General features: G+C 39.3%; 1 protein-coding gene across 1 annotated transcript in view; it reads left to right on the top strand.

The window, feature by feature from the left end:
- Nucleotides 1-22,682, top strand: part of FBN1 (fibrillin 1) — a 160,386-nt gene that overhangs the window by 96,784 nt on the left and 40,920 nt on the right. The window contains exons 22-34 of the mRNA XM_082488735.1: nucleotides 101-238; nucleotides 1,230-1,280; nucleotides 3,890-4,015; nucleotides 4,812-5,036; nucleotides 6,286-6,411; nucleotides 6,505-6,633; nucleotides 7,152-7,277; nucleotides 7,414-7,539; nucleotides 8,341-8,463; nucleotides 12,163-12,288; nucleotides 13,133-13,258; nucleotides 21,513-21,635; nucleotides 22,203-22,325. Of these exons, the coding sequence (XP_082344861.1) occupies nucleotides 101-238; nucleotides 1,230-1,280; nucleotides 3,890-4,015; nucleotides 4,812-5,036; nucleotides 6,286-6,411; nucleotides 6,505-6,633; nucleotides 7,152-7,277; nucleotides 7,414-7,539; nucleotides 8,341-8,463; nucleotides 12,163-12,288; nucleotides 13,133-13,258; nucleotides 21,513-21,635; nucleotides 22,203-22,325 (1,668 nt within the window). The remainder of the gene's footprint in view (nucleotides 1-100; nucleotides 239-1,229; nucleotides 1,281-3,889; nucleotides 4,016-4,811; nucleotides 5,037-6,285; nucleotides 6,412-6,504; nucleotides 6,634-7,151; nucleotides 7,278-7,413; nucleotides 7,540-8,340; nucleotides 8,464-12,162; nucleotides 12,289-13,132; nucleotides 13,259-21,512; nucleotides 21,636-22,202; nucleotides 22,326-22,682) is intronic.

Here is a 22,682-nt window from a genome sequence, read left to right as displayed (position 1 = left end):
GTGATTCTTTTTCATGGTTAAGTTCAAATGTGTTTGCAAATATATTAATGTATAATGCTAAACAATCTGCATGACAATACATTGTTTTTTTTCCAAACAGAAACTGTTAAGGGTACCTGTTGGCAGAATATAGTGGATGGAAGATGTGAAATAAATATCAACGGAGCAACTCTGAAGTCCCAGTGCTGTTCATCACTGGGTGCTGCTTGGGGAAGCCCATGTACACCATGTGAACGAGGTAACACTGTTCATTTTCCTTAGGAACCTAGGATTTTTCCTGTTCTGAGTTTGGTCCAGATTATTGCCACAGAAGTTTGGGCATAGGCTAGACAAATAACTTGTTCTATTATCAAGCACTCATACCTTATTGAGTCTGAAAAGGAGAAGTCTTAATACTTGAGAGGTAGCATGTAGCTATAGAAGGTTCTAACTTCGCGTTTTATAGTAAACATTTTACAAGTTTAAATTCTGAGGGGAAGGGACCACACCTACAATCTGTAACTTGCAGCATTACTTTAGCATGGTTTGTCATAATTAGTGATCTAGAGTTCCTAATGATGTAGCAATAGATGCATGTTCCCCAGAGCTCCCGAGAAAATGTTTGCAACAAATGGATCTTTGGTGTGGTAATGGAGGGAGGAGAGGGAGTAGCCCTTGTTATTATACTCTGTAGATTAACTGATGACCTAGAGAATTATATGGTTGATCAAGAAATGGGTTGAGGTCTCTGCGTATTCACTTGATAATTAGAATGAACTGTGGGATGAGCTGGGAACCCAAGGATGAGCTGATGAATGCAGAAATGTGTGTGGCTTGTTATTTCTATACGCTGAAAGCTGCTAGTTTGCTCAAATCTTTAGTTAAATTCATCCTGTATATCTTAGCAGAATTCATCCTCATCCATCCATGGTAAATAGGGCTTTGATGTGCTGTGATCAAGTTAAATGAATTAATTGATTTGAATGAAGCAGGAATCATATAACCCCTTTTGGGTTAGCTAGCTAAGACACACAGGAAGCAAAAGAGGATAATGGCTGACACTCTATATAGTTTATGTAGTTGCCCCATCTTACCTCTTTATTATTTCAGAAAATACTGAAATACTGTCTAAGCACTCGGACATCTCACAGCAATAAACTCAATATTTCACATGATCAGTTTTGCACAAGAAGTTAATGGTGAGTTTTGGACTCTAGCATTCTAAACATTCACTTCTGTTTGTTTTACAGACCCAATATGTCAAAAGGGATATTCAAGAATAAGAGGAACATTGTGTGAAGGTATTTATTGTTGCCTTAACATAAATCAGAGCTTGAATGAAAAAAGGCCAGTGTTTTGATTTAAGTGGTTAATTTAGCATAGAGGAACATTATGCCAGATTCTTACCTCGTGTAGTTCTATTGACTTCATTAGAGTTATGTCAGGGATGAATTTGGTTTCAGTTTGTTTAACATTCCTACGTACTCACAGTTTATCTCAAAGTACACACTTGCAAATATAGTGTCTACCAGTATAAGGAGATGGTTCTCTCTTCAAATACTGTTAACTGAGTAACCTGTTTGGGCAAAGTATGCATCTTATATATGTTATAAAGCATGTCATTATTAATACAGTGGTATGACAAGCCATTACTATGCTTTAGAAAAAGAATGTTTAAAGACTATATTTCACATGAAAGTTTTGATATTTATTTTATTTTCCCTTAACCTTGACTTTCTTCCATGTAACATTATATGAAATCAGACACATTCCAAAGCATAGTTTCATTGTCGTCTTTAAAAAAAATAAATAAGGCATCAGGACACAGTTAAGCTTTGGTTAAAGAAAAGCTTGAAGATTTTTTTAAATGTGTAGCTTTTTGCTTGGTATGAGATGACTCTATACTGTTCTGTGAGAATTGAAGGTCCCACCCTATTTCATCTTCATTTGAATTGATTTGAACCCCTGGCAAAGTACTGCATATTTCCATAATATGCAGAAGCTCAGAGAGTCTCAAACTGCTGTGGGTCATCCTGACTGACAACATCTGACATGACACTGCAGTTAAAATATTTTTAAAAAATTACTCCCATATGTAGCTTCCATAAAGAAACATTGTTTTTTCCCTTAACAAAAAATAAAATAAAAAATAAAATTAAAAAAAGAGGAACACCCTCACACATATTCTTTGCTTTCCAAATGATGACTGAATACCTTGGCACGTCTGTGCTGCAGACCCACTGTACAAAACTTATCTGACCTCAGCAACACTTTCTGGAGTGTGTTAGTGAAAGAAAAGGGAAGAAAAAAAAAAAAAAGTGGCCCCACCTATCTCTCTTCACAAGGAAAGTCTTAGAACATTTTCAACACTGCTGGGATGGAAAGTTTATCCTTCCAAGATGTAGACATAACTGTTTTCAGCATTTCCTTTACCAGCACTTCGGATTACATCTATTACGTGCTTTAATCTTTCTCATTTCAATGGGACCTGGATAGCCCCAGATTTTTCAGAGTAGTTTCCCCTGCTTTTAACATACTGAAGCCATATTTGGGTTTCAACCAATGTAAACATTTTTCAAGACGGGAAGATCTCTAGGAAATTTACTGGCAAGTGAGAGACAGGACAAGGGAGCAACTTTAGTTCCCAAAAGGTGATACTCAGTTCTCCCATACACAGCCCATGTAAAATGAGTAATGGACTTTATGCAAGGAAATAAGCAAGCTAAATTGGCAGTGTTCCTCTAGTTTACGGGTGAGCCCTGGAGTTGTCAGCTGGAATATGGCTCACAGGCCGTGAACTGTGTTTCAGTGGTTTCAAATAGTCCACTGGCTTTTTTACTTCCTGCCTTCCAGTCAATATGGGCCTTTTATTTAGAATATCTGTTCAAGGGCAGAGGCCACTGATGTCCACCCCATGTTTATCCTTTACCCTGCTCTGTGCGGTTTGAGAGCTGCAGAGTTTGTTTGCACCAGGAGTTTTGTCTGTTCGCACCAGTGAGTTCAACCTGCCCACTTCTGGAGTACTCTATACATGAGTGTTCAGCTATAGATTATCAGAGTCATTCTCTTCTCATTTCTTGTTCTTATCCTCTCTTGTCATGCTTCATTTTGGGCCATATTTAATGCTGGAGGCTTTTTCCTAAAGGCAGTTGGGAAGCATGTGCTTTTCACAAAGGACACAGGTGGGAGGACCCCACACTTAGATTACTAAATATTTATTTATGCTCAGGCCAAACTAACAAGTTAATCAAATTATCCTTACCCAAAAGTGCTAAATTTGCCACATAAATATAGAAATATAATCTTTACTTAATTAAATTAAACTCCGTGTGCAGTCGTAAGGAGTTTATTTTAATCTATATAAAGTTACTAATTGCTGACAAGGTCATAAGGCCAGATTTCAAACAGTGTTGTAGTTTCCAGACATGCAGAGGTGTGCCTGATAAGGCACAAACATTAAAAACACAGAAATGTAAAAAAAACCCCAGCATTAAAAAAACACAGTATAACTTAATCTCTTTGGAATAATGCATAATCATATTATGCACTTACCTTTGTCTTTCTTTGCCCATTTGCTTCAAAAATCTGGCCCATAGTGAGTATGAAAATTTATATACTTTTTAAATGCCCCTCCCTTTTTTTGTAACTTTTGAGTGTGATTTCAGTATATGTAGGAATGACAAGTAGCAACATGTATTATTTCTAATCATCAGCAGTTTTCTGTAATGAATTGGTAGTGGCTGACTTGCATAGGAAATCCTAAATATTTGGAATTTTTTCAGGCCATGTAAACTGCTGTGGTTTTGTATTTTGTCCTAAAAACCAAACATTAGAATGTTCATATTTGTTCTGATTTGTTCATGTTTAGCATGCTAGTGATTACTTTTATTCACACTTTGTTTGGAAATAGATGTAAATGAATGTGAGGTGTTTCCTGGAGTCTGTACAAATGGGCAGTGTGTCAATACCTTGGGATCGTTTGTTTGCCAATGCCCCAATGGAATGACTTTAGATGCTTCTGGACGGACATGTCTTGGTAGGTATTAATTCCATTTACAGGTCTACTAGGGAAGAGCAAATCTATGTGGTGAGCCATGTTTGCACTGCATATTTTCTTACAAGTAAGGAAAATTATTTCTGTCCACAGAAAGAAATTTTCAAATGGAATCAATCAGAGACATGAACTTAGTTCAATCAGAATATGAACAGATTCCAGTAGCTAAAGCCCATCACCAGCTACCGGATGGTGAATAGTGTTGATTTTAGTTCCTTACAGATCATCTGTGCTTTTAGTACTCTTCATTGGCAGCCCCACTGAAATCACCAAAGTTGGAAGAGTTGGGGGGGAGACTGCTCTGGGCTGGGACTCAGGTGGCTGAGGAGGGACGTGGTGTTTCTAGCTGCACCATACACCTTAACGGAGGGTGCAACAGAGTACTGAAGTTTTGTATGCTGTCCTTTCAAAACACCTTTGTCCCTTTAGGATAGTAAATGCCTAAGATTTGTCTCAGAACAAGGCGTAGCTTGTAGTAACTAAAAGGCCTTATATAGATATGATAAGCTGGGATGCTTACAATCCTCTTCTGATCCAAAATTTACTTCGTGTGGAGTACTATTTTCAGAATGGAACTTTAAACTTACTTCAACTCTTAATTTCTGAGTTTACCATTAGTATTTTGCTGTCAGAAATTATGCAGTGTGCTTGGTACACTCCTATGAGTCCACAAAAACATGGAGCAAACTGTCCTGTGAAGGGATTCTGGAAAAGGATTCCTCTGCAGGGAACTAAATTTTCTCTTTCTCTCTCAACATATTGTTTAATTGCCCAACAGACATTCGCTTGGAGAGTTGCTACCTGCAGCATGAAGATGAGCAATGCACCTCACAAATCCCAGGCCGACACCGAATGGATGCTTGCTGCTGTTCAGTGGGGGCAGCGTGGGGCTTTGAGTGTGAGGAGTGCCCTCTGAAGGGATCACCTGAATTTGAAGCCCTTTGTCCAAGAGGATCTGGGTTCTCTACGAAGATAGAGATAACTGGGAAACCTTTCTCTAAAGGTATGTGATCCATTTGTGGTTTGTTGCCTGCTGGCTTTCCTTTTTACTCTTCCCTTGGACAATTCCTGTGGGTTTGAAGATCTCGGTGATAGTCAGGCACTTCACTTACCTTAAGGCACATTTGAAAATCCAATTAGATTTCACAGAAATTACAGCCAGAATAAGGTAATTTAGTCTGTCACAGACCATTAGATACAACATAATACTGCAGCTTCAAACCACTAAATTTGTGTGTCTAGTAGAGAGGTTAAATTGTGCCTGACTTTGCTTCCTGGGTTACACCTAATGGCACCTCTGGCTGATGGAATAGCTTTGAAAACCTGGCACCTCGTACTACAAGAACTGGAACAAATTGAACAGTCAGCTCTGGATGTGTTGAAAGAGCAATCCTCCTTACCTGTGCAGGGTGCAGTAACTTTAATTCTACTGTGGACCAAGGAAGGGAGGGTGAATAATTTTGGGAATTTCTTGTGGAGCTACTTAAGAAAAATATTTCCAGGCTGATAGCTCAAGTCAGCACAATTTAATTTACTGTAAACCAAGTCTTATTATGACTGTTGTTGGTAAACTTCCAGCATTAAATGGGAATCACACAGTGACACCCTAGCATTGTGTGCTGAAAGCTGTCTTTCCAGGGTTACCAGTGGGGTTAAGCTGGACAGTGTCAGAAGCACAAATGGATGTGAATATGTTTATAAAGAAAGCCAGTTACCCAAAACCTAAACATTCTGAAGTCTGAACTGAGGGGAAAATATATGTGAATGACAACTGCTGTTACTAGTTTCAGCCTTAGTTTTATAAACAGTTACTAAGCCATTAATTATCCATAAAGAAAAGTGACATGTGCTTTTATTTATGCTCGTTATGTTTTCTGTGACTCATGGAAGTCACGGTTTTTTTCTCAGAAACCAGAAGACAGAGTGGTTCTTCTAGAAGCACCCTTTGCCCTGTAGGTTTGATCCTCTGTCCACTGAAATCTTATTATTGACTTCAGTGAGCTGCAGATCAGATCCTCCAGGACAAAGGGAAGGGTAATACCGTTTTATGGCAGAAAGTGCTCTTCATGGTTCTAGTGCTACATTGTTGGTTAGGGTGAAGTCAGTATCAGTTCATGTAGTGTGGTCTACAATTTTCCCAAAAGGAGGGGTCGTTATTATGAGAAAGGATGAGCTCTGAAGTCGGCATTGTTCTTTTGTGCAGTGTTTTTGTATGGTGATAACATCATATGTCCTTACGGTTTCATTTTTAGATATCAATGAATGTAAAATGGTCCCCAGTCTTTGTACCCATGGAAAATGCAGAAATACCATTGGCAGTTTTAAGTGTAGATGTGACAGTGGATTTGCCCTTGATTCTGAAGAGCGGAATTGCACGGGTAAGCTGCATGGATAGATCTCTCATAACTTTGATTTGAAAAGGAAAAACTGAACTCCTTTGAAAAATACTGTGAATGTGTTTTGTTTTACAGATATTGATGAATGCCGCATCTCTCCTGATCTTTGTGGCCAAGGCATATGCGTCAATACTCCTGGAGACTTTGAATGTGAATGTTTTGAAGGCTATGAAAGTGGATTTATGATGATGAAAAACTGCATGGGTATGTTTTTTATAGACCATGGATGTGCAACAGTATACTATGTGCTAGTATGCTATGCATGGGGCCCTTTTCTGGGGTGGTTTTTTTCTTTTTTGAAGGTTTAGTTGCTCCTGGGTTTAAGTCTCTCTCATTTTGTGAGTCTTACTAAAGCTCACTTTAACTTAATTTCCATCCTAAATGTGATTTTGCTACTTCTGCAGGATGCCATAGCATAAATGAGCAAGGGTCAGGTTTTTGGAATGTTAAATTTATCCCCACAAACCCCATTTTGCTAAGTGGGACACCATCCTGAACTTTGAAGTTAGAGCAGATTAAAATTTAGAAGAAGCCTTTTTTGAATTAATTTTATTTTATTTTTTTAACTGCGCTGTGGTGTAAGGGATGACTTGCTGTAGGAGAGGCTCCAGAGCCAATCTAGGCAGACGGTGCTGTGATGGGTAGCAGACTATGGGGAGGGATGAGCCGCTGCTGTGGCAGCGCTGGCCCCTGCAGTGATGTGCCTTCCATTCTCCCCACAGACATCGACGAGTGTCAGCGCAATCCCCTTCTCTGCCGAGGCGGCACCTGCATCAACACAGAGGGAAGTTTTCGATGCGATTGTCCTCCAGGCCATCAGATATCACCAAATATCTCTGCATGTATAGGTGAGATGTGGAGACAAAATCAATATTGCGCACAGCTTTTTATACTGCTCTTGTGCTGCACAGGCATTTACAATGTTTGCTTTAGTATCATTTTCATTCAGACCTAAAATACTTTCCCCTTTTTCTTTTGCAACAGACATTAATGAATGTGACCTAAGCACCAGCTTGTGCCGAAATGGTCATTGTGTCAACCTGATTGGAAAGTATCAGTGTGCTTGCAACCCTGGATATCAGTCCACACCTGACAAGTTATACTGTGTTGGTAAGGACAAAAACTACACAGGGTCTCTAGTGAATAGGGAAGATAAAACATAAATTCGGTTTTAGTAGTTGTATGAAGACATTTTTAAGTGTAATTAAAAAATCTGGTACAGTCTGCCAAAAGAGTATGCAAAAAACCCTCCAAAATTGTGCACATCCATTACTTTTGAGGAATGAATGAAATTATGGTAGCTCATTAAGAGGGAATACCTTGTTAAATCCTGAGTTCTATATTTTATTAAAAATCAGCATTACTGACAGACCATGGAGTAGAATCATGTAGTTCAATTGAATTTTTCCTAATTTGATTTGTAATTCTCTCAAATATAGGGCCTTTCCAGTAACTGTTTCCTTAAAGCCACATTTTGTAAATGATATTTAGCTTAAATCACGTATTGTGCAATCCTATATGCATACATTTTATTGTGCCACGGAAATACATGAAAAATCCACTGGCTTTAATTCTGTCTAGTAGATAATTTTTTCCCTCGATCCTTACAAAAACTTTGTTGCCTTCATGATACTATGGTAACCCAACAGAGGTATTTTTATATGTAAAAAGAGAATTGCAGAGGTATTTGTATATGCAGTCAGATAATATCATCTCTTTCCCTCTTGGTCAGCCTGACATCCATCCCAATTCCTATATTTGCAAACACTTGAATGTTCAAGGAGGGTGCAAATATCAAGTGTAGATTCTGGATTGATGCTGTTCTGGAAAGCTGCCTCAAAGCGTGTCCTTGAAATGTGCTTTAAAGTAAAAAGTATTGTGGGTTTTAACTGTAATTTTCTCCTTTTTTAGATATTGATGAGTGCAGTATAATGAATGGTGGCTGTGAGAACTTCTGTACAAACTCGGAGGGCAGCTATGAATGTAGCTGTAAACAAGGCTTTGCACTCATGCCAGACCACAGGACATGCACTGGTAAGGGAGGTTTTGGGAACTTTTGTACTGAAAGGGTTTATTTCAGTAGTTTAAAAATGGACCTTATTTTTGAGATTAAAGCTATTATAAGAAATATACTGAAAAAAAAAGTAATTAATGCATGGAAAGTTATTTTTCTAAAGTGAACATCTTCAAAATGTCAGAATTGAACAACTGCAGAACAGAATTGCTTTGAAGGGAATTGATTCTTCATCATTTCAAGAAGTGTACAAGTCGATTCTGAGTTTGATAACAAAAAGCTGTATTTTTTTCAGTAGGAGATAAATTCTCTCCCTCAAGGGAGATCTATTTGGATCTATTAAATCCAAATCTCAAATGTGTTGAAGTCAATGGAAAGAATCATCATAAACATAAACATAAACCAAAATGTTCTGCATATGTATTATATGGTTATATTGGGGAGAGAATACACAGAAATGCTAGAAAAGGAGCTGATTGCCCTGTTCTATGGTTGTGTGGTATCTGATTTAAGCAAGCAAGAAAATTCATATTTTTAATTATTTGTTTAGTCAAATGCAAGAATGCTGCATTGCTTCAAAACTGAATTACTTTCAGACAAACTGAAGTCTAAATAGTATGAATCTATCTTAGGAAACAGCTCTCTTGCACTCTAAACAAGGTTTGTGAGAAAATTTTCAGAGCTCTATAACAGCTGGGTGATCTCCTTTGGGAGTCTGGGAGTCATAATCCCGGTATGTGAATTGTACTTGGTGATTTCCACATAGGTTCCTGGAAGGAGAATTCTACCCTACTCTTCTCTTACTTCTTGCTGCACGACCACAGGGCCACTGAGGCATGTGAATATTTGCCAGCAGTTTGCCAATTCCATCCAAGAGCTCCTTGAAGAGCACGAGAAATATAACAGGGTTAATCCCTTGGGATAGAATTGCCTTTATAGTTGAACAAATGGAGAGTTTTCTATACTGAATTAATAGAGAGAGCTCAAATTTAGAATTTGTAAATATTTATAGACCTCTGACCAGGGTCTCAATTACCCTGAGGCCACTCGCTACCATTCCAAAGGATAAAAGAGCCTTAAAGCATAGTTAAATGTGGTTTGTCCCTCCATTGTAGCTTACGCTGTCAGAAAGATGTGAAGTAGCCAATCTTCAGCAAGCATTGGACCCTTGTTCAGAGAAAAAAATAAACTAGAAAAAGTGCAAACTTGTCTGACCCTGAAATTAAGTATTTCAAAACTTAAAATATTTAGATTAGAAATAATTTGGTTTAGGTCAAGTTTCTAGAAAAGGCAAGTTCATACAAAATCTTGCCCAAGCATTGGTGTTTCAGGCACTTTTTCAATGCAAAAATAAAACCAGTTGATCAAAATTGTGCCTCAGCCAAAATCTAAACCCAAGTGACAGGATTTATAGGGTCATGAGAGGGAAGGGAGGAGGGGGGAGCAGGGTTCTCTGAGCGACTTTTCTGTTTGCATCTTCTTGGCTTTACTGGGGACCAAATGACCCAAGGGGTCTCAAGCCTACTGGCTAGAAAGAGTTCTGTGCTTTACTCCTGCTTGCCCTTAGCCACCCAAAGACATCTCTAAACTGAAAAACAGAGCAGATCATTTAGAGCACCTTCCTGTGTATTAAACTAAAACCTTTGGAATTGAAAACTACCATCTTTCCTTTCTCAAAATTAGAAAGGGAGGAAGCTATTGCCTTTGCCGTGGGGAGGGGATGGATTCTCGGTGGTTTTGTCCACACATTAACTTCACCATACACATGTCCATAGAATTTTGTAGTCAGATCTTACCTGGGTGAGGAATAAAAAAAACCATCTGATCTTGGTTGTGAATTTTTGCATATTTATATCGAGCCTTGACTCTGAAAAATAGAATTTCATTCATAGGCCAGCCAGTAATAGCTATTAGGTATTCATTTTCATACTCTTCTCTAAGAAAGATTTGAATGCAATAGCCAACACATAAGAAGGTTTAAATAGCGGAAACACCAGCCGCCTTTGATGTCAAGTCAAAGTCTACCTAAGAAAATATCCAGAGATGTGAGCTGTCACCTTCACCACCCTTTTAGTTTCTAAAAATGCTGCTGCCTTCTCTTGAAGAGATGTTAATTACATATATAGACACCTGATGAATATTCAAAATCTGCATCCTGAAATTTTGCCTCTGCCCAAATTGAAAAATAAGAAAAAAAATGTATTTTGTGACATTTTCTACTTATTGCACTGGATATCTCGTTTTACTGTTAAGATGTTTGTGCATGTTACAAGATACAGTAGCACTGTGACCTGAGTATGTGAAACACCTATTTTACATTTTCAGTTTGCTCTCTGTGTGAACATGTCTTTTATCTTTAACATCACACAAAGCTAGAAGCCATTATGGAATATATTTCTTGATAATTGAGCTGGTAAGAATGCTGTTCAGTTCAGTAGTAGGTCAGATTTGAATTGGTGAGGTTATGCATAAATAATCAGCTCAATTAGGAGAAACAACGAGTTCTTTGTCAGCTGATTTTCCCCCAACTGTGAAATCAGTACAGTGACAGGTTCGTAAATAAAGTTCTTTATTTCTGTCATTGTTATCCCCATTTCTAGTGCTTAATTTTGCATGTTAATTCAAATTCCATTCCAAATTAACATTTCCAGGCTAATGTCCATGCCAACATTATTTGCTTGTTAATATGAACAGGGACTGGTCAGCCTTCTTCCTTACAGAAGTTGCGTATCCACACAAGCACTAGCTGGTAGAAATACAGAAGAATAATGAACATAATATTTTAAGTTAAAGTGAGTTCATTTTCTGCAGCTGCATAATTACTGCAATTCACAATAGACTGGTCTGATAATGAGTTACACCCTTTCTCTTGGAGGGGGTTCCTGAATCTTGTCTTTTTGTGCTGATTTTTTTCCCATGGTATCACTAGGCAGAGTTTGATTTTTGCTCTTGCTGGTCTATGTTGGTGCTGACACAGGGAGATTCTAGGGATTTTTACAAGGAACACTAATATAACCCCAGGGACTCCGAAAGATTCCAGACTTTAGCATGGCTGCATTAATATAATAAAGTGTCTGCTTCTACAGCTTGGCCCCAATCAGTGATGGCCAATTTCATGATTTGAGAAAACAGCTTACATGCTAGAGGATGTAACTATATGGCTGGTCTGACCAGTCAGATGAAATGCTAAAAAAACCCATAAAATCTTATAGTGAAATAAATGTATGTACTGTAATTATTCCGTCATGAGTTCGACTCTGTGTTTCCAGTTTGTTGCCACTCTTGAGACCTGTAGAGGTATTCTGCATGTATAATGGCTTTTTAAAGATCTGTAAAGTTAAATACTGTTGTCACTGAATTTTACTTCAGAGCTTCCATTGACTTCAACAACGATGGATTGCATGCAAGAATATCCAGCTGTTTGTGGCCATGTGGTGTGACAAAGGTTCTGTGTGTTTGGTTTTTTTCTGTCTATGACTTTTTTACCTCCAAAGTTGATTCCTGTTCCCATTGGAGTCAGAGGGGAATGTTTGCCACTGACTCTGGTTGGAGATGAGGACCTTACTTGTCAGGACAATTTTGCAATGTACCATTCAGTTATTTGTAAGGATTCAGTCTTCATCATGTTTATCAGCGCATTAAAATGTTTGTTTGCCATGATTATGGTTGGTTGCATTGCTTAAAGGTAGTGTATTTTAATCTGTTTTTTTTCCCTGTAGATATTGATGAGTGTGAAGACAATCCTAACATCTGTGATGGAGGCCAGTGTACAAACATCCCAGGAGAATACAGGTGTCTTTGCTATGATGGATTTATGGCATCTGAAGACATGAAGACTTGCATAGGTAAGTGACAGTACCTATTTTCCAATCTGCTTTAACTAGGGAAAAAATATTTATTAAGGCACTACTTCCAAGTAGGCAAACAATGATATTTTAAAGAGTATTGCTCTTATCCCCTAATTTTGGCCACCTGACCGTAGGACCAGCCCCATTGCACAAGCCTGTATTTATCAAATGCAGATGTAACCTCTGCATATCCCTGTAGATTGGGATGCAAACATGATGATCTATAGTGTCATGTTTTGGGTCTTCTTCCAGTGAGGTTTTTATAAAAACCTCAGCTCCAATGAAAGAGAGCTTTCAGAAAGGAAGTGCTTGTGGACGACGCCGTGGAAAATTTCTAGCAAGATAAGTCACCAGCACTGATTTAAACTTGTCTCTAAGACAAAACTGTGTGCAAGTGCTGTACCTTGGTAAAACAAAGTCATGAAACAGTGTATCTCCAAACCCAAATATTCACATTCAAATGAAAAATCTGGAGTGTATTTGAGGAGAAATGTTTGTACAAAACTAGATAATGCATGCACACGTATACATATATGCATAGATGCATGCACACCTACATATACGTAGAAAGCATTGATAAATAGTCAAGTCATTCTTTGGCTAATATGCTGAATCTTAGTCTCTGTTTTTAAAGAAAGTTGGAATTAAAGGTACGTTAATACAGATATGGTAATATACCAGTCTTAAACCAGGTCTGGAAATGTATGCTAGGTAAGAAAGAACTAACTTAAGCAGTTTTCTCTTTGCATACGTAGACTCATTTTTTGTACCAAAACAGGAGATTTTACCCATTACTTTCTGAGAATTTTATTTAATAAGTATTAATTCATGGTTTTTTTAGATGTTAACGAGTGTGATCTGCATCCAAACATCTGTCTGAGTGGAACCTGTGAGAATACAAAAGGCTCATTTATCTGTCATTGTGATATGGGATATTCAGGCAAGAAAGGCACAACTGGTTGCACGGGTATGTTTTAAAGTTTAATTATTAACTTTTAGTTAAACTCGCGAGTCTGCATGCCCTTTTCTGTAGTGTTCAATACATCCTCTCACTGTGCTTCTTGTCACTTATTTGTGCTAAATATTGTGTATCTCTTCCAAATTTGCTGAGCTTGTGTTCTGCTGAACTTCAGTGGCACAGCATTCAGCCTGATGCTGCTTCTGCTGAAATTGTTGACAAAATATCCACTGCGAACAAAATTGGGCTTATTACTGCATTGTTGTTGGTCTAAGAGAACAGAAATGCCATTGCCTGTAACTTGACAGACTCCTGAGGACCTCAGTGCATTTGGATTAGTTAGTTGTATATTATGTATGCAAATAACAGATATCTGTTCCAAGTATTATTTTGGCAAACACAGATGGCTTGAAAATGTGCTAAAATATATTTTCAGTTTTTGCAAAGCGACAACAATACAGCTACTCAACTACATTATATCAGCAAAATTAGAATTTGCATTATTTCAGGTATTGCCAGCAAACAGAAATGAGATTCAAATATACAGGCTCCAAGGGCATGGTATTAATAATTCCAGTGCTGGTGTCTCAAGCCAAGGTGTTGAGAATCTTAGGCTTTGCCCAAATATGAATGCAAACATATGTTTAATATAATTTTTTAATGTAGACTTAGGGTAAACACATTTCTGGCAATGTCTTTGAGACAAACTTTTATTCTTAGTCTGCCCTTATTGTACAGAGTTAATAATATACTTCTGTAAGTACCCCAAATATATGAAACTGGTTTTTTACAGCTCTCATAGAACAATCTGAGAGCTGCAGTTATACTTTGCATATTGGACCATGGACAAATAGTTGTGCGTTAGTAACAGCTGCTTTTGACTTACATATAAACTGATCTAAATCCAAGAAATCCCTAATTGTACCCTGTAGACCAACATTTCAATGTTCTTTGTTTCTGTGCTAAATTATACAAAGATCTTCAGTACTCTAGACCTGAAAACCCTCATGCTGATCAGTTACACATGGCGCAGCTATCACTCCCAGCGGAATGAGTGATGGTCAGGAGCAGTCAGGGAAGATGAGGCAACTAGTAGAAGGCAAAAGGCAGAGAAAGGTCGTGGAGACAGGGGAGGAATCTGAGGTATGGCTTCTGGGGAAGAGCCTGGAAACAGCCACCATTTTGGCATCATGTGACACAGGGTAATGGCAAATGTCCCAAGCAATACGTTTTTGTTAACAGAGAGGCAGGGAAATCCCTCCATCCTGGTCCCAGCCAAGCCCAGCCCTCTGAATGGACACTGTCTGCCATGTGGGCTCTTCCCACTGCCTCGCACATCTTTATCTTTCCTTCCGCCCATCCTCTGCTGCTTTTGGCTATATGCTGGTGTTCCAGGGAGGATGGCGTTCACCAGGAAGACCACCAGGACAGCTTAATTACAGCAGATGCTGTAGAGAGGCTCAGTAATTTGAGAGGCTGGTGGTCTGAGACAAATAAATGAAGTATTAATTATGCTGATATAGCTGAGATGATAGGACCATACTCAAATCACAAAAATCTTTTGGATTTAAATAAGAAAAGGGAGGAAGCAGAGCAGGAACTTTTTTTTTTTTAAATTCTGCTTTACTGGTGGAGATATTTGAATTCCCCACCTCACGTTTTTACAGTATTAGAGCAGAACTGATGTTCCCAGGCTTGGGTACTGCAGACTATGAGAGCATCCTTCAAGACTTCTTTTGGAGGGACCTTGCCAACAGCACCTTGACACCAGGATTCAATTCTTGTCTTACAGACAGATCAAAGGTATCCACAATTTTTAGGAACTCTTGTGGAAAAAAATTACAAAAATGCATGCAACACTTTGAATGGGAGGTTCTCTGTTTCATGAGAACAACTAAATAACGTCCTGTGGGTTCCATTACAGTTTTGTCTAAATATTTCAGCTCCCTTGTCATTACTGATTGTTTCCATTTTAACAAATAAACATGTTTTTTTCCCCAATCATTTAACAGTATTCAGAATCCACCCACTGACTTACATTCCCATCCCACACAGATGTTAGTTCCCCCCCTCCTTGGTTCTCAGTAAGAATGTGGACAGAGTTTAGTAACAAAAATATAATTTTTAAAAAATATGCAAAACTATACATTGTAGATGCAGGTTTCCTAGGCGAAGTGCTATGAATGGTTTAATTTCTGTTCACAAAGCAACTGTGGCAAGACTGACTTAGAGCGGTTCATTTTAGATTTTTCTAGGCAGGCCATGGTACATAGTCACTAGAGAGAAGATTGCAGAATTTTCCCCTAGCCCAGTTCCAGATTGCCCGTTTTTATGACAAATATCTTGTCTGCTTTTTCTGTCAATAAAGTATGCATGTATTTGTGCAGAGATCAAATCCTGTATTGGCCCTTGCATTTGTATTTTATGATTCATCACCACTCTGGAATATTGCCTGTAAATTTGCAATATTTCACATGTAGAGCCTTAGATTTACTTGCTCTGATATTTTCACAACAAACTCTTCTCTGGCTCTCCCATCTATCCTTGCCAGTTACAGCTGTGTGCGCAGACCTGCTGTTTGCTCCTGGTGGAGCTGTGCTTGCACAGGCTTAGGGCACTCTTCACAAAGTCAGACTGAACGAGGTGAACTTGCAGGCAGAAGTTGCTAGAGATGGTCGTGAGATCAAAAACAAATGTGCTTTAACAGTCAGCTGGATTGTCTCCGCAGCAGGCTCAGGGAGTCGGAGGGCTGAGACCCGGCTCTGACTCTGCAAGGGCTGTGCTGGTGCTGTTTGGAGAAAGGCTAGTGGAAGATGTTCAGCTGCAGCCTTGGTGTGGGATGTGAGGTTAGAGACTTCAGTCTTGAACATTACTTGCTGTCATGCAGTGATGATGATGATAGTGGATAAAGGAATGAGTACGCACGGCATACTTGCATGGCTGACAATAGCATAGTTATAGAAAATGACACCTGATACGGTGAAAGGAAGAGATGAGCCTTGTCATTTGCCGGCAGAAATAGGTCCATAATTTTTTTGTGACTTGTACAATGCGCTTGCCTCTCTCCCCTGCCTCTGGCTTCTGGCCATTAATAATACATTGTGTTTCAGTCTTGATGGCACAAGAGAGTTCTGCTATCAGTGAAACAAATACATTTCCCCTTATGAATCTGGGACCTGGCTGTGTCAGGCCAAATACCAGAAGATAATAATATTAAGATGCTGCCCGCCAAATGGGGGTATTACAGAAGGAGCATATTGTGAGTAGGCGTCTGTCCAGCAATAACATGCTGCGCCCCAGGCTGATGACGTAAGGATGGATAGCAGGCAAGAACTGAACTGCCCCATGTGAAACTCCAAGAGGTGCTTACGGTGCAGTATGCTGAATAAAATCCAAGAGTGATTCCAAAAGAAAAAAAAAAACAAAACAAAACCAAAACATTTTACAGGTGTAGAGATCAGAATAGGCAAATTTTACCATATATTTTTCTACTTGTGTGACTTCTAAGTTGAAATTCACAGTCCTGTCCCTCTGAAAAGCCTTCCCTTTTACCTACCTGATTACATGGGCAGCAACCCAGCAGGAGGAAATGCCTTGTGACTTCCACCAGACGACTGGCCTTGTGGGAATCAGGCCCAGGCTTGAAATACCAGTGAAACGTCAGTGCGATAAAATGCACAGATATGCAGAAACTGCCAAAAAAAATTAAAAAGTTAGAAAATGCTTAAGGGATTTACATAATTCCTGACAAACAGTACTGATGTATAGGTGGAGACTGAATTAAATTCACACTTTGCTAAGAATCCTTATGGGCTATTGAAGCCCCAATGAAATATAACAGAAAATGTAAATGGTACACAGAGTACCTTGAGGATTTTGTGCCCTGTGATAAATGTGTGAATTTTTGTGGGTTAATGTTCACTCTCATCCTGTTCAAATGCAGAGAAATGACTTGGGTGATTCCAGAGTATAGGTGAGAATACAGTGACTTATGCCCATGCTCCTCTCTGGCTGAGTTTAATGATCCACTTCCAGACTCCGTAGAGATGTGCTGTGCAGATAGTGGCTAGCCATTTCTTTCCTTTGGTTGCCACATTTGCAAGCTTAGTGCCAACATGACAGGTATATATGAAGTGTGTTTCTGTTGCACATCCACGGCCCTAAAAATTCGTGCCTCTGTGATTAATGGGAGAGACACTTTATTAATTACCAAAGGCTTGAGAGAAAAAAAAATTGTCAAGAGAAGAGAACTGAAGGAGCCAACAAAGTAGGGTGACTGACAGGTTTTTTTCCCCAGAGTGCTTGGGATTGTTATGATGTCAGATCTGCATATTATTTATCATGCGTATTCTCATCTGTTGTAGGCAGACAACTCCCTTAGTAATAATGGGAGTTGTGCAATTACAAAGCTGAGAACATGTGTGCAGCAGGACTGGGGCACAATGGGACTGGCTGAGGATGCAGTGTCAGTCTTGGCTTGGAATGTCTTTATTTTCCTTGGCTTGTCATGGCCTCATACTGGAGGCAGAAGGAGAAGGTTGATATAAATCAGTGACTCACTCCTTTACTGTTTGAAAATCCCCCTGAAGTCAATGGGAATAGGCCATCATTGTGTGAAGCCCTGACTTGAGTAGTGTCCTCCTGTGTGCTCTTTGGGTCACGATACCTTTACTCAGACTGAGTAATGCCTTTCTATTCAAACAATCACATGAAAATAGTTGGAGTATTTGAAGAGTGTAGTACTGTTTGTACTGCCATGCAGACAGCACAATCTGGACTCTTGCTCTTATTAAAGATATTTATGTTGAGTTAATTTTTCCCCTACAGAGCTCAACTCCTTTTTGTTTCGTTCTGTGAAGCCATAATTCAATACTTATGGCAACATAAATCCATATTAAGCTCCAGTATAAGCAGGCATAAATTCCATTGATTTCACTGCCCCGTTTACACAGGACCGTGTTTGGTCTGAGATATTTTTTGCCTTGGAAATAATTGCAATGCAATAAATTTAGGCTTATAACTCAGCTGTGCAATGAAAGGAGAGAATAGGGATTATAGCAAAACAACATCTGAGTTAAATGCAGATAGCTTTGAAAATAAGTAAAATCTGGGATGAAGCCAGTGATGGTATTTTGTGTGCCTTAATCAGCTTTCATTTAAGTATCTGAAAACCTTTCCATGCATCAATGAAGTAAGCCCCGCAATGTCCCTGTAAAGGTAGATGGTATTAGAAAATATATTTTGCATTCCCCATTTGATCTTTACCCCAGCATTGGAATCTATTGAATTTTTTTTCCTGGAAAAGAGCTGAAAAGGATTTCAGGATTTTGTTCAAAGCGAGTGGAATGGCATTTCAGTGAATGATCTCTGAGAAAGTTGATCCCATGATAAATACCCATGTTTGGATACAGATTTGTGCTCACAACTTTCATCCTGCAGAAGTTTCCAAGCTTCTTAGTGTGTGTCAAACAGCTGACAGGGGAGCGAGTGTCCAGTGCAAGGGCACCGGTGTCATGGTGCTGCGGTTCCACTGAGAGATGTTAACGGGGGCTCTCAGGTGCCCCTCTCAGTGCTCTCAGTGTTAGCGGGTCACTGCGAGGTGGAGTCCACAGTCCCTTTATGTAGAGTTGACAGTTTGCTTTAGATTGTCTTAAATTTGAGCCTGAGCATGATTTCATTGCAGTGTAGCTGTTGCATGCAAGTTTCTGTTTGTGTTTGCTGGTGGTTTAAAAAAATTCTTGGCAGAAATCTCTCCACTGATGATTTTTTTGGTGTTGTTTAGTTGTGCTCCGCAGGGTATAAGGAAGCCTGTTATTGTTTGCGTGTTTCAGAGCATCAAATAATCAAATACAGTGCAATCTTAATGTCTGCAGTGGTTTAACAGTTTCGGTTTTAAAATAATGTAAAGGTTAAAATATAGAGTGTTTGCCTCAGCTTTTTTATGTCAATGTATACTGTAGCTGACCTCTCAAAATTCCTTCTAGTCTTTCCCTTCAGTCCAAGCCAGAATGAGGGGGGATTTTTCTGACCACTCTTAAGATTTTTGACAGACACTAGTTTCCTGTTTAGGGTGATATTATCTTCATATGAGATTCTGCACATGCTAAAAGCAGACATGCTCTGAGATTATCTGCTCCTGACCCTTTTTTTTAAGTTTAAAAAAGTGTCCGTGTATGCATGCTTTCAGGCTTGTTGGTGCAGTCAACATTCATTAATAGTAGATTCCAGCTGCCAGGTTCAGATCTGTATCTAGACTTCAGTGTTCAGATTATGGGAATACTCATGTCTGGGGTTTTGATTCAGAGCAATGCCTCATTTAGAAAGAAACCCAGAAAAGTAAGATTGGATGCAATTCCACTATACAGACTTAAGAAAAAAACAAAACAAACAAGCACACAAAACCAACCAACCAAAAAAAGCCCCAAACCAACAGTGGGTTTGAGTAATTTCTGGGTTTTAATTGTAGGATGACAGATGTATGTTGCCTGCTTCTCAGAGTCATGTGTAGCCTTTGTAAAAAGGCAAGATATATGTATAGGGCAAGAGAAAGGACACAGAGTCTCTTGTCTAAAGAAGGGTGGGTAGAAAAATGTGAGAAGGGGTTACAAAGGAAATGATTACCTGAACATTTCCCCCCCCCCCCCCCAATGGCTCCACTCTCTTGCCCTATTTAAAGAGCTAATTGTTTTTAGGTACAATGGTAGGGAAACTGAGATCTGTGGTTTTGGGGCTGAGAACCTCAAAGGTTGTTACATGGTTGATGGTGATGCTTTTTCTTAATCATCTTCTCAAGAGGGGTTGAGCTGTGTTTTTGTGTGTGGAATCATGCAGAGTTTATGAGCTTGTTTTCCCTTCCCATCAGCTATTGTACAATGAGATGGCTTACTGCAACAGCAAAGTCACCTGGGAGGGCTGAAAAAATGGATATAAATACTAAGTGGTTTGATGTGTATTCTAGATAATTTACATCCTGCATGGAAGTAAAGCACAGTTAGAGAGGGCTTGGTTACAGAAAGCATTGTAAAATCCATAGCTCAGATGTGTAAGAAAATTCCTGCCAGTTTTGTTTTAGTTACCAGTAGTAATTTTGCAAAACTTTGCCTTTGAGTTTATACATTCTCCAAGTACTTACATGGGGCATTAATATTGTTTTGTGACAAGGATGGAGTTCGGTTTGCTTTTTTTCTGTCTATACATTTTGACATTGCCAGAGAATGCCCAAGAATGAAAATAAGGTGAAAATAGCAAGTACTGAAATAGAATGTGCTGGCACGAATGCATATTTTGAAGATTGTATGACTTGCTGTCTGGTGTCTCCAAGGATGCTGACGTTTTTCCACTGTGTTAAGTTTCCTGAGGTCTTAACAAACTGCATGCCTGATGATTGTTGTGCATCAGCTGTCACATTAAGTACAGTGGGTACAGCCCATCCTCCACCTTCCACGCAGTCTCTGGCGAAGCAGAACCTAGTTTTGTTAACTGCTTAGGGATAGTCCTATGAGGAGTTTGCAGGTGGTACCCAGCTGGTGTTCATCAGCATCCTTGCAGTTACTGTGGGGGCTGTGGGAGTGCTGCGTTCCAGGAATCAATAGGCAGCAGAGTTGCCTTTGAGACCTTTTAGCAAACCATGCAATGTAGAGCCACCCAAGTCCCACTCCGCAGACTTCAGGATAGGCAGATGGGAAAGCTGTCGTCTTTCCCTCTGTCGTGTTAAGGTATGGGCAAGATGCAAGCCAGTAAATTGTAGTGGTATCTCCCTGCTGTCAGAGCAGCACAGGACTTCATACCAGCTCTTAGTCATCAGATTTGACCCACAACCTATTGCAAAGCTGCTTGACAAACATACATGCCAGGATGCTGTACACCTGCAGTGGTAATCTTTATGGATGCAAGTACTCTTCTTCCCAAAGGCCTCACATTCTTTCTGAGTGCACCAGTTAGAAAAAGACGGAAAACCTGAGTTACTGTTTTCCTCCTTGAATCTAAAAGTCACCAAGGCTTTGGAGTGAACTGCAGAAGTACTGCTTTATATGTCTATCAGAAAAATAGATAGTAGGGCAGCACGTGTTTGAAATATGCCACAAGCTTCTTTGCTTTCCTTTGTCGTGATTTTCTCTTCTGCTTCATTTTTAAATGTCATGTTATAAAGAAATGCAGGCTTGCTTTCATGTTCACATTGTCTTTCTTGAGAAATTCCAGTATCAGTTATCTGGATACGAGAAAATTTGATTCATGAGCTCTTGAAACATCTCTGTTTTTACAGATATCAATGAGTGTGAAATTGGAGCCCATAACTGCGATAGGCACGCCATATGTACAAACACAGCAGGAAGTTTCAAATGTAGCTGCAGCCCTGGCTGGATTGGAAATGGCATCAAGTGCACAGGTAAAGGTCATATATGCATTTGTATTTATTTGTAAGGTCAGACCAAAACTGCATCCCAGCCATTCTGAGAAAAACAATACCACCCCTCCAAATTGAGAAGATGAATGGTTATCAAGCTTGTTGGGTCGATTTGACTTGATCTGTTGGAGGACAAATTCTCCACCATGCTAACTGTGAAATCTGCATTGTTTCATGTGTAGTTTGCGAGGTGGTGAAAACAGAATGGACCATGGAGAGAGGCACTGTGCCCTTGAGGGCAACTGATGGGAGGCAGTGAGAGGTCTCCTCGTGCTCACCATGAAAACAAGATACAGATCTTAGTTTTGAGAGTGCCCTGCAGCTTCCTCATTCACAGTTACCTTGCCAGACTTCTTTGTTGGACTGCGAATAAGCTGTGCCTGCTTTTCCAGTCAGATGACCCCACATATGTGTGGGTTTTATCCTGGAAGATGATTTAAAGTAGAGCTTCTGTGTGCCGTATGCTATTTAAAGTTTGTATTCATGGTGTGTTTTTTTAACTAATGTTTCTTTTTTCTTTTTTTTTTTTTCTTTATTATTATTTTAAAGATCTGGATGAGTGCTCCAATGGAACCCACATGTGCAGCCCACATGCGGACTGCAAGAATACAATGGGCTCTTACCGCTGCCTGTGTAAAGAAGGTTATACTGGGGATGGCTTCACTTGTACAGGTTAGCTTTCTTAGGAAAGCACTGGATGACCTCCAGTGGTCCCTTGCAACCTAAGTTAGTTTACAATTCCATACACAAAAATAACTTTCAAACATTTGAAATTATTCTCTAATATGTCATCTTCCGTTGTCTTCTACTTCACCTAAGCTGCCATAACTTGAAAGAAATACTGTTTATTATACCTAGTCTGAAGCAGTCACTTTTTTCACTTGATAAAATGCAGTTTTCATTGAGCTTTTCTTGTTGGTTGCAGTGAGTGGCAAACATTAAAGCAATGCGTGATCATATAATTTGGCTAGTTAGTAAACCAGTCCATTGGCTGTCCCCCTTAGTATTTAAATAATAAGGCACATACAC

Source organism: Vanellus vanellus (genome assembly GCF_965231255.1).
Source record: "Vanellus vanellus genome assembly, chromosome: 11".
NCBI classification, from domain to species: domain Eukaryota; kingdom Metazoa; phylum Chordata; class Aves; order Charadriiformes; family Charadriidae; genus Vanellus; species Vanellus vanellus.
This window is presented reverse-complemented; position numbering and strand designations above follow the sequence as displayed.